We start from the raw sequence: 12,908 nt of genomic DNA, 5'->3' as shown, positions 1-12,908 counted from the left end.
GGTGGTACTTGAGAATACTGCCACTGCAGAGTGGTGAAGAGAGTACCTCGGGGACAAAAAAAAAAAAGAATTACAGGTGAAGAACCAGCTCAATCAGCTCTTAGAAGCTGGAACTACAATACCCAGACTTAGGGGAATACAGAGAAGTAGCCCTCAAACTGAAATCTAGAAAAAAACTGAATTTCTGAATAAAAGTCCATTCTGTCTACTCATTGTTTACTTTTTAAGCTAAAATAATCTGATTAATATTTACTCACTTGGAGTAACTAGTTTTTTTTAAAGGGGATTGTAGGCTGATTTCACCTTCCAGCACCAGAAAAAAAAATACGACTCTCATATCTAAAAGTTTCACCTCATGATTCACGTTTGAGAAGAAGATGATATCTCTATGGAATGCTCAAAAAAAGAAAGAGGAGCTTTCCTAGAAAACAGGACGTAAGCAAGAGACTGGGACACCATTTACATAAACTGACATGAAATAAAAAGCATGGCTAAAATTTACCTGATCCAGGATTTGAGAATTGCTCTTGGACAGTCTTCAGGACCATTAAATCTGAATTTCTAATATTATTTACTCAAACAAAGGTAGTGACATTGTGAGTTATTTTTCTCGATGGAGTTCAATACCCTGGGTAACATTCTCACAGTGGACATTTTGAACCTGTGCTACTATGTCCACTTCCAGGTTATCACGGGCAGCTGACCTATTCGGTATTGTTTAAAAGAGCATGTCCCGTAACCCACTCAGATCCAAATGTGTCTATCACATTTGGTGCCCTTGGCCCTTTAGAAACTCCATACTGATGCACTTCAGCGTTGGCTGTCCCCGATGGGCTGGTCACTGAGGGCTCATCAGAACATCTGTTCTTCAGAGTTAGCAGACCCCACAGTTCATGTTCTCTAGCTCTCAGAAGCCAGACAGTGAGTAGCAGCTACATTCATTTACAGCTACTATTCCCAGTGTTATTTCCTTCAGCCTGAGTGATACATTTCATGTCTAAAAGATTCAAACACGGTTTTAAAAAATTTAAATGCATTCATAAATCTCCAAATGGACAGATGCTTGTCATCGCACATACTACCAAAACATACATATATATTTTTTCACATTCTACCAACAGAACAAGTTGGTAGACAATGATTATATTAGTAATTTTTGGTAGTTCTTTAGAAAAAAACTTTCATTGAATTTATGGGGTTACATGGGTTGATTACATTGGTTTCCATTATAATAACACATCATCTGTACACGGTACCGTATGTTCACCAGAGAAAGTCTAGTCTCCTTCCATGACCACTGATCCCCCCTTTACATTCTTCTACCTGCACCTCGTTAATAAGGGAGGCTGAGCATCTACTCACTGTTTATTGGACATGTGTGTTCATGAGAACCGACTCCTCATTTTCATTTTACAACTGTATCATATAATGTCAATCAAACATACCTACATTTTGTTTAGATATAAATATGTTTTATATATATTTATATCTAGGTTTACAAAAAAGTAAAAACTGGAACGTAATCATAGAACAATAAAATATGATACTAAATAAATAAGTCACTGTTGCTATGTATGGAAATATGTAGTATACAGGTACACACATCCAGGGTGGGGCACAAGTAGATTTATAGTTGTTCGTATGGAAATAATACAATAATTAATAAATAATAATAAGAAGAAACTGTTTCATGTACTCAAAACTGTAAACCTATCTTTGCCCCACCCTGTGGGTACGTATGTGTATGTATAGACAGAGATGATATAGAGGTAAAAATATTTATGATATAGTTCAATATATGTATAAAATGAAAATGAATGTTATGACATAGCTAGGAATATAAATATGAATATATACATATATATATAGTTTGTTTTGTTAGTGTTCAAACTTTCTTAAATATTGTAAAATGGTATCTGGCTGCAAAGTTTTCTTCAATTTGTCTTTAGTCAGCCAAAATCATGCTTACATGACTCATCTAGCTTGTATTCAGCTATTATTTACTAGCGCAAAATACTCTACTATATGAAAACTCTACAAATAATTTAACTTCTTGTGAAAAGTTGGGAATATGAGCATCTTATATTGCCACAATTTGTCAGATTCACTTCGTAAATATATCTGAGCATTTTTACCTCTTATAATATTGTTTCTCTTAATATTGCTGCTTTGTGAGGTTAATAAAGTGGCCCATTTCTCCTTGAGTTAAGTGTTTGCCTTCTGCAAGTTCATGTATCTCTACAGTTTTGTTATTGAGGTCTAACTTAAATGCACTGAGCCAAAGGACATATATTCTCTGATGTTGTTTTTCTGAAATCTGATTTTTTTTTTGCTTCATATGTGTCAGTTTTTCTAAGTGTTTTATATTTGCTTGAAAAGCATGTTTATTCTCTAATTGTTGAGGGCAGAATTAATATTTTTTATTAAATCAAGATTGTTAATTTATTGTTCAAGTCTTCATATATTGAAAAATTATTTCTGTTCAAGTTTTAATAAGAAAGGTTTTTAAAAATTTACCACTGTGATATGGTTGGTCATACTTTGACTGTAGCTGTGTATCAATTTTTACTCCATGTATATACTTATTTACATTTATTTGAAGAACTAAATATCTTACCATTACGTAACGACTCTTCCCACATGCCTCCTGTCTTACAGTCTAAACTGCATGACATTAATAAAGTTACCTCAATTTTCCTTTATATTTGCTTTATATTTGCTTTATATTTGCTAATAACTCAGCTCTAATAACTCAAGTCTATTTTTTCTTTCAAACTCCATAGCCTTATGTTTTGAGTATGTATCCTGTAAACAGATTATAGTTGAATTTTATTTTATTTTTTATATATAGAGAGAGAAAAACATGGATGTAAGAGAGGAATATCTACTGGATGCCTCCAGTATGTGCCCTGATCAAGGATCAAACCCACAACCTATCTTCCATTCACTACATTAGTTTATTCTAGGGCTCTAATCAGATGCATGTTAGAGCTGCTTTTGATACTTTCCACCCCTTCCTGCCTCTTAAATATTCTAGCTAATGTCTTTCGATTTAACCTCTGACTAACATATTTGCTCTCAATCATCTGCTAATCTGTTATTTAACCAATCCATAGGTCCTCAGTTTTAACAACTCTGTGTTCAATTAAAAAGCAGCAGTTGCTCCTTTATAAATATTCACTTATAGCCTCATATAACTTCATCAATCTGTAAGTTTAATTTTCATTTTAAACACCTACTGTTATCGTATGACTGAAAACTACTGTATGTGAAGTTGCTGAGAATCTAAAGCTAGTAGTTGCATTTCATACTAATTTCAGATATCGTGGTTCACAACCCTGTCCACACAGAGACTCTGTGTAACAGTGAGCTCCGACGAGGTTTATCTTGGGCCTGGCCGTGGACACCGTGGAGTGGAAATTGAAGTACACTGCTGTATACAAATTCGTGTTTACTTCCGACAGAAGTCAAAGGAAGGCACAGATAGGGAATCAGGTCAGCCACCTTCAAGGTAAAAGTAAAATTCGATTCTGCGCAGCGACTCCAGGAGACCACTGCTGACCAAAGGCAGCGCCCGGACCGGCATCTGCCCTCAGTGGAACCTCACGTCCTGCATCTCCTTCATGCCCTCCAGTCTGTAGTTGATTTACTCTTGGTGGAGGGAGAAGAGAAAGGCTTCAGAATTTTTCCTTCACTCGTGGAAGTGTAGCAACGCATTAAAAAGTATGTTTTATCTAGTCATAGTTGTTTTGTAAGGAGAGAGGCCTCTTACACCAGAAGCAGAAGTTATGGCACTGAAAATTTTGATGACACAAATAGTAGCCAATTAGACAATAGGTACACTGTTTAATTAAATACTAAAATAAAAAGGAGTCTGAGATACAAATGCATGAGTAGAACGTAATAACTCAGTCATGGTGTGAGCTGGGGTATCATAAGTAAACATGAAACACTAAGAAAACTGACTGAGTTCCAGTTACCGACAGGCTGTTTGCAGTTCAACCCAGGTTAAACTCGGTTCTTCGGGAAAATGCCCATGCAATCCCCACTGAGGTTTTTCCACTCGTAGCTCAAAATCAACTCCCCTGTTCCTCAGTTGTTGAAAATTCTCCCCTACAGTTACTTTCTAGCTACATGATTTCACATATTGTACATTTCTCGGCTTATACCACCTTTTTACTGCACTGTCAGTCATGTATGTAAACACTCAAAGGCCTAGAATATTCCACGGTGCAACAGAATGAGGGAGGAAGTTTCCCAACATAAATACTATGAATAAACATACATTTAACTAAAAAGAGATCATTGTGGTATAGTAAACTCGTCCCTTTATGCTATCTTCAAAATGAACTATTTGGGGAAAATGGTTTGATGGCAGATCAAGTTTCCGACACCCTCCTGACTATTTCCTTTCACACCCCTGTGGTCCTCACTGGCTGGGACCCCTGAAATTGTCAGACTTTCAAATACTTCTGCATGAATTCACCAAAAGATCCTAGATAAACTGCCTGGCAACTTAAAGAATCTAGGAGCCCTGGCTGGCATAGCTCAGTGGATTGAGCGCGGGCCTGAGAACCAGAGTATCGAGGTTTGATTCCCAGTCAGGGCACATGCCTGGGTTGCAGGCCAGTTCCCAGCAGGGGATGCATGAGAGGCAACCATACATTGATATTTCTCTCCCACTCTTTCTCCTTCCCTTCCCCTCTCTCGAAAAATAAATAAATAAAATATTTTTAAAAAAAAAGAATCTAGGACCACACAAACTCCATCAGGTTTTAAGAATAATTTTAATGCCCAGGGAGAAGTGCTGTTCAATGTTTTATCTAATAAAATACTGAGACCTTGACTTACATTTCAAATGCGCAAACATCAGTGTGTTTAGAATGTATGTCCTTAGAAGGATCCCAAGACCATTTAGTAGCCAAAGATTAAACTGTAACTTACCATGGAGATCTCAGCTTAGTCAAACTAGGGTGAAGGCACATCTCATGGGGATTTCACTTACAGATATTCATGAGAACCTATCGGCCATCCTGGCGCAGAGGCAGGAAACAAGACAAGACGAGTCTCTTTGCTCAGAAACGTACTTTCCTTAATAAATACTGAGTAAACTCTGAGATTATTCGGTCACATTTTATTCACTGTTGTATTTCTCGGGATTACTTTTGTTTCACAAAAGTGCCCTATTTTTTCAGACGGGTTTTTGAGCAATGGCCTCAGCTTCCTTGAGAAAAAGCGACTCATCCAGGTGATCTGCTATCTGGATGTATTGTTGTGTTGCGGGTGCTCACTGAGGCTGATTTGTCCTGATTGAAGAAAGCCTCCTACTCCGTAAAAAGGATGGATTCTCTGATTTTCACATCCGAGGAACGTGCGTGCACATGTGAAACTTCTTACATCACCTAATAAATGTGCATGCACAATACACACGCTGGTAAAGCTTGGGAGAGAGCTAATGTCTGCTAGCCTCGGAAATAAATTAACACGCAGCTACCATCGGAGAAGCCAGAAACACTCACTGCCAAGTGTGAACATATTTGATTGCAGGACTGTGTCTTTTCCTAGGGCTGACCTTATAAATTAAACAGTGTCAATCTTAGGGAAGTGTTTTCTGAGCATTTAGATTCACTGTGAACAACATTAGGATGCCCTTCGAATTAGCATTTAGCATTATTAGCCCATTGTTGGACACAAACTGCTTTGTTGCTGAGTGTGACTGAGAAAACATGCACACATTAGTATGAACACATGACTTTTAAAAACAAGGGGAGAACTGTTTAAAATCTTGGGATGTGAAAAATTTTAAATTAGGATATCGAGTCTATGTATGGAAAAGCACTTAAAATCATAAATAAAGCTCTTTACTTTGACATTTGGAGGAATAATAACAGAAAAGCATCTAATACATGCTAAGTTATTATCTGAACACACTGTACCACCAGGATTTTGGTGAAGTAGTAATTCCTACTTATAACCAGGTCTCAATGTAAATGCTCCTTCCTCAGACAGGCATTTCCTAATCTACCCTGTTGGGCTATGTTATCATTATACTCTAACACAGTGGTCTCTGCTTCATCTTTATGACACCGTACACTCTTACGATCTGGTAAGATCTCCTACTAAACTGTAAGTTCCATAAAGGCACTATGTTTGTCTTATTTTTTCTCCATTATCAGTGGGCATCATGTATGTTTTTGGAATTAATTAGTTAAGAGATGAATACATAAATGAAATAAAGATATGTATCCTAAATTCATCCCTAGAAAACATAAAGATTAACTGGGAAAATGAACATTTACAAAGAGAACAGAGGGAAAGTAGAAGGAAACTCTGACACACCCTCTCTCTCTGTTTACAAATCTGAAATAACTTAAGCAGCGTTATGCTCAGAGGAGCAGGATTCCAGATATCCAAGTTATACCAATTACAGAATCCTCACCTTCAGGTTACTATTTGCATGCAAAACAAGGTTGTTGCTCAAGTTTTTAAAGCTCAAAGGATGGCCAGTTTCATTCAAAAGAATGAGCAACATGTTCTCAAATGGACTGTCTCCCAGTTGAAATAAAGAACTGAAGAAATTATAGAGATACTTTTCATTCAGGCGTGGCTCCATCAAAATGATGAACTACGGGGCCAAACTTAGCAAGGACAAATAAATGAACTGTCGTCTATCAGTGAACTCATTGGTGTTATCAGCATCACTGCAGACTTTACAATACACTAAGTGGTATAAAACAGGTAAGAAACAGAAGAGTAAATGGTCTCAAACAGGTCGTCCAGTTAAGATCTGTGGTTATCACCTCTATAAATACATAATCTGCAGTTTTACAAGTGATCTTTTACATGATCTTGTCCTATAATTCCCTCAGGTCACCACAATCATTCCCAACTACTTTTGGATCAGCCTTTGTTTCTATCAATTTATTTTTTTAATTTATAGATTGATTTTAGAGAAATACATATACATACACATAGAGAAAGAGAGAGAGAATCACTGATTTATCATCCTGCTTATTTTTGCATTCATTGGTTGATTCTTGTATGTGCCATGATGGGACTGAACCCACAATATAGGTGTACAGGACAATGCTCTAACCACCAGAGCTAGCCAGGCAGGGCCCTATCAATTTCCTGATGTGCCCTCCCCACCCCATGGCTTACCTGTAGTGTCGGGAAATCTCTTCTTCCACCTGGGTAATGAAATCACATTTGGTACATGAGTGTTCTTTGCTTTCCTTGACTGACGGCTGCCCATCTGATGATCCTGGCAGGTGGTTGGCTTCCTGCTTGACATCCGATGCCTGGGACTCATGCACGCTCTCGTAATGGAAGAGGAGCACGTCCACATCAGGGGTGGAGAAGTTGCACTGGTGGCACTGGTGTTTGACCCTTGAGCTTCCGGCCGCCCCAGGAGACAAGTGCAAAAGCAAGAGCGCACAGTGGGAACAATTACTTTTTCTACAAGCGAACGGGTAAGTGATTTCTCCAAGGTGCTTTTCTGGGCTGCAAAGGCCTCTGGGACAGAATGGACAGTGCTTAATGGTACACTTATGAATGTTATGGAGCTGTTGATAATGACGGAGAAGCGGCCCCACAACAATGACGTCGGGGCCATGGCTTTTGGAATATCTAAAGTCGCAGAACTGACAGTTGTAGCTGGTCACCACATTATCCTCTGCCCCCTTGCTGGAGAAGTCTTTCTTTTTCGTGCCGCTAGAGCCCTTCTCTGCCTTGGTCATTGGCTCCCCTTCTGTGCCTTTGGCCAGATCATTCTGATTAATGACAGAGCCCCGGGAAAGCTTGTCGTTCAATTCTGGATTAAGGCTGCCGGACTGCACTCCTCCGTGCTGCTTGCCATAATGTTCTAGCAGTTTAAGTGAGCTAGATGACTCACAGCTGAAACTACAAAATTTACACCAGTAGTAACTGGTGGCCTCTGTACCATTTTGCCTGGAGGAATCAAGGGGCTTGATGGGCACTGAGTAGCCAACCGGAGTGTCGTCGCCTGCCTTGACCGTGATCTTGTCCTGCCACTTGCCCAAGTCTCCAGAGTCACTGGATCGGAGTGCAGGGATGGATTTGTTGGAGTTTTTCTCTGAAGGTTTTGCACCCTCAGAGGAGGGGAGAGGAGCTTTTATTTTGTTCGGGTGAGTCTGAAGAAAATGTTGTTCTAGTTCAGTTGATGAGTTGCCCATGTACGTGAAATTGCAGAATTTACAGCGGAAGTACTTGGTGTTTCCTTGGCAATCTGGTGTTTTCCGTCCAATGCCGATGAACGTTCCACCTGAAGTGACCTGGTATAGAACAGATGGATGTTACTCTAAGTTTCATTAATTCAATGGTCTCTGTAGGAGGGAGGAGGGGACACTGGCAAGTATTACACATCAAAAAATACAACAGTACTTGTGCTTATTAGGAAATCACTTGAATAATCAGAGCCAAGTAAATTCACTCTTCATTATTCAATAGCTACTCAATGAGAGGCTCATTATGCTAAACATTTTGGCCATGATATCAGAAGAAGGTAAGAAATAAAAGGACTGTTAAGTAATTGAAAGGATTTAATAACATATGCTTTTTAGAAAGAAAAAAAAGCTAAGAAAACAATTTTCAACAGAGTAGATTTTTACTACTGCCTCTTCCTAATCCAGCGCTTGCAGAAGCATCCAAACCATGTGGGATTTCTTCTGACAAAGCTAAGGATGGCTGTCAAAACCAAAGCAGTTGCTCAGAGATTCCTCAATGCTGAACTTCTCCAAGGAAATCCTCTGTTCAGTTTCTACAGCAATGAGACTGCAGGCAAAGATGAAGTTTATTTTGGAGGTAACATAACAATGCAGACATGATAAAAATGGCTTATAGTTAAAGCCTGTGCATGAGCCGTTAGATTAAAAATGAAATGAATGCAGTGGACTTAAAGTCTCAGTGAAGGAAGGCTGATGCAAATGTTTAAAAGGTTTCTCAACACAGGACAAATGGAAAGAAGAAAATATAACAGTTACTGGGGTGAGGCTCTGTCTCAGAGCAAAGACCTGGTCCCTCCGGAGAGTGGGTCATGGGATGTCCAAAGGCCAAAATACAAATTACTCTACCATAAAAAAATGCCACAGCTCAGGGTTCTACCAGAAATCAGGAGACTGTACAGTCATCAAGGCAACAAAGGCCTTCAAAGGGCACTTTCCATAAAGTCCTTACGCTCTCCCCAGTTTGCACCTCACTGCACAGCTTAACCAAGTGCCACCACCAACCAGCCACCACGTCTGGCTTCATATCGAGTCTCTGACTGAAATACTCCAAGGAGAGCGAAAGTGTGTCTTCCAACTATCAGAGAATTTTTTTTGCCCAGCAACCAGATGTCATAGATGAAGCACGTAGCATAATCATGTTCTGCCGTCTTCAACAGCTGCTCAAAAATGACATGTGTGATCACTGCTCATATCCAAATCAGTCCATGAGAAAAGTCTCCAGCATCTCAAAATCATTTAAAAGGCTCTACTTAATATGCAAACAATATTCCTTTCACACATCAAGCAATACGTTTGTGCCTCCACCATACAGGACTGAGACTGAAGTCCATCCCTCCACACAGACAGCGACCTGTGACCTGGATCCCATGACTTAACCTCTCTGCCCACTAGCTTTTCAATCAGTGCAGCCTGTGAATTTATTTTCAGTATTAAAGTTCTAGGAAATGTGCACGAACACACAAAACAGCTCAACATTTACTCTGTCCATTAAGATAGTAATTTATGAAAGTCCCCCACAGCCTTCATGGGAAGGGTGACGATGTTTCGCTTTTCACAAATGTCTGTATCACCACGGCAAGTGCACAGATTTCAATCTGTCAACAGCAGAGCATCATCTAACCGGAAGGGGAAGAATGGGGTACCCATCCAGGGGGCACCTGACAAGCTGCGGTATGAGAAATGGCAGAACCAGACCACAGGAGGAGATAGTCTATTCATCACTCCGACCCAGCACTTCGGTGACTCAAGCAACTAAACTTTGCACCGAAATGGAGTGCTTATTACTACATTGCAAAATCCCTCCATGTGTCCCTCAATTCACTGGAGGTGAGGAGAAACCTTGTTTTCACAACCAAAGCATAAAAAGGGGATGCCATTAACCCAGGTACTTTGCTCCTGGGCTTCAATATGAAGCAAAAGAAGCAAATTCTAAACTATCCCATTCTCCTGTAATCTAAGCCCAGAAAAGCGAGTGTACAAAATCTAGATATGAAATTTGCTTGTGTTAGCCACCACATTGCTTCAGAGTTGCCGAGCTTCCAAGTATGAAATATTGTCAACTTCCGCTTGTAGACCCGGGATTCTTGAAAAACCACAACGCATCATCACGATGCCTTTGTTTTGCAATTTTCAAGACTCATGTTCCATGTCTACACACAAAGGATGAACAGAGAGCATAAATGGTGTTAAGGAATTACAAAAATGTGAATTTGAAGTGAAATACAAGTTATTACTAAGCATCACAACATCCTTTGCTGTATTCGTTGGATAGAAACTTTAAGAATCAGAAAATCCAGGCTAAGAATGACTATCAGATATAAAACCCACAAAAGAAAGGCCATTTGGCCATCTAGCTAAAAAAAATATATATGACCTGCCAGTAAGGTATTTTGGTTTAGGATAATCTAAGCTACTATGATAGCTACTGTATTTTTCAGACTATAAGACACATTTTTTTAAAACCACATTTTTTACTTCAATTTTTTTTCCTATTTTCCTCTTCTAAAACCTTGGTGTGTCTTATGGTCCAAAAAATATGGTACATTAAATCTTTTAAGTTGGTGGTATCTATATGTCTAAACGTCGTGTTTTCACCTAGGGAAAATCAGCCAACTCCATTATTTAGGATGTTTTGAATGGTTATATATTCTATGCTGAAGAATGCCTTCATACTACTGACTCTTCTTCCCAAAACACTGAAGCAAATGAATAAACACACAAGGACCTCCTCTGATGGCAAGACAACAGTACTGACACTTCTGTAGGTTACTGGTTTACCTCCATAGATACTAGTACAACACATTAGTATTTATATTACTAAACGCTAATACAGTATTAGAATTATACACTTCACATTATAAAGCTGACTTTAGAAAACATAATTATTCAGTGTTCTGTTTCTTTTTCCTTTGAAAAATAGATCTGAATGCTATCTTGTGGCAATTTTTACAGTCTGTAGGAGCTATACACTTAGGTCACAATGAAATATAACTGATGTATATCATTTAAACACCCTTCTAAAATAAAACATGGTTTACAATTTTAGGAGACAGTACCAAGACTATTGACCATCTTCGTTTGATTGTCATGACTCACAAATGTTAATTTAAAGCAGTTCTTTTCTAGGTTAAACACAAGTACACAGCAAGAATAGCCATGCAAGATAAATGTGCACTGTTAGAGTTTAGTGAACATTATTGCCACGAAATGGTGCCTGCATGAAGAATTATCTCAGCCCTGACCATTCTGGCTCAGTCAGTTGGGCATCATTCCATGAAGGGAAAGACTGCCGGTTCGATTCCTGGTCAGGGCACACGCCAGAGTTGTGGATTCAGTCCCAGGTTGGGCATGTATGAGAGGCAACCAATCAATGTTCCTCTCTTACATCAATATTTCTCTCCCACATTTTCTCCCTCCTTTCCCTTCTCTCTAAAGATAAATAAATAAAATCTTTAAAAAATTATCTCAAACTTTTCCAATGGTTAAACACAGCAAGAAGTAAAAAAACAAAAAACAAACAAAAAATCCGATCGATCCCTAGGTATGACTATACTAAAAAAAAAGATCTCAAGCAAAATAGAGATGATAAGTTTCCATCTTCTTTCTTTTGCTAACCAGAACTTTAATTGTAACCCATTAATTCAGTAGCCCCTTAGCCACATTTTAAAATTTCTATTTAACTATAAATTCTGTTTGAACCAAACACTACAACTATTCATTCATACAGTCAGTAGCTAAGTAACTACTGAATGTTTAACTTGTGTTCTCTCTGTGACAAATATCAGATTACAAACCTAAACAAGCTATGCCATACCTCTGCCTTTAGATTACTCATAGTTCAAGATCAAACATCGTAGATAAAATCCTTATTCATTTACATTTATCTTTACTTGCCTTTGTGTGCTCCCAAAGGAGGTACTATATGGAAATTCTATGGGAAGATTCATTATTGAATATCCTGACACCTCGGTATCCTCATAGATACAATTCATGGATATAATTGACACTGTAGGCCTTGCCCATTATTATTAGGGTGGTTGTGAGGGGCAGGTGAGGAAAGGAGTGTGAAAGGGATTTGCAAACTCGAGGGCAGAGCTGAACTTCCCAACAGAACTTCCCGAGATGAGAGAAATGTTCTGCAGCTTAGCCTGCCTAGGGTAGCCACCGGCCACAGATGGCTATTGAGTACCTGAAATAGAGCCAATGCAACTAAGGAACTGATCTTTAAATTTAAGTAGTTTTACAAAATTTTTATTAATTTAGTTTTAATTAACTGAAATTTAAATGGCCACATGTGACTCGTGAATACACTAGTAGACAGCACACTCTACAGTCCTAATCACATAAACAGGATTATTAATGAATAAAATAAACTAATTGAATTTATCCTGCCAGTGGGATGAAAAGACTGAACGGGTGGGAGCAGGAAAGCCAGTCGGTGACAGAGTCATAAGCTTGGCACTCCTCGTATTCTCAGCTGTAAATGAGAAAGTTATATGCTGTGTTACTAAGCTCATACTTCTGTTTATACTCCTTTTTGGACAGAAGCAATGGTATTTTCTATACCTTTGCAAGTAAGCAGGGGCTCAATACATTCCAGATGAATGAATGAACTTATTGTGGGAAATGTGAGCATGCAGAGAAATTTCTCACTGTGGCCCC

General features: G+C 38.7%; 1 protein-coding gene across 6 annotated transcripts in view; it reads right to left on the bottom strand.

Annotated features, from left to right (window-relative positions):
- The window catches only part of TRPS1 (transcriptional repressor GATA binding 1), a 232,882-nt gene that overhangs the window by 168,014 nt on the left and 51,960 nt on the right, over window positions 1-12,908 (bottom strand). For all 6 annotated transcript variants that reach the window (XM_037154144.2, XM_037154143.2, XM_037154145.2 and 3 more), the window contains one exon: window positions 7,162-8,294. In XM_037154144.2, coding sequence (XP_037010039.2) covers window positions 7,162-8,294 — 1,133 coding nt within the window. The remainder of the gene's footprint in view (window positions 1-7,161; window positions 8,295-12,908) is intronic.

Source organism: Artibeus jamaicensis, unplaced genomic scaffold, assembly GCF_021234435.1.
Source record: "Artibeus jamaicensis isolate MK-2021 breed Jamaican fruit bat unplaced genomic scaffold, CSHL_Jam_final scaffold_916, whole genome shotgun sequence".
In the NCBI taxonomy this organism is placed as follows: domain Eukaryota; kingdom Metazoa; phylum Chordata; class Mammalia; order Chiroptera; family Phyllostomidae; genus Artibeus; species Artibeus jamaicensis.
Note: the sequence above shows the minus strand (reverse complement) of the source record. Positions and strands in the feature narration are given on the sequence as shown.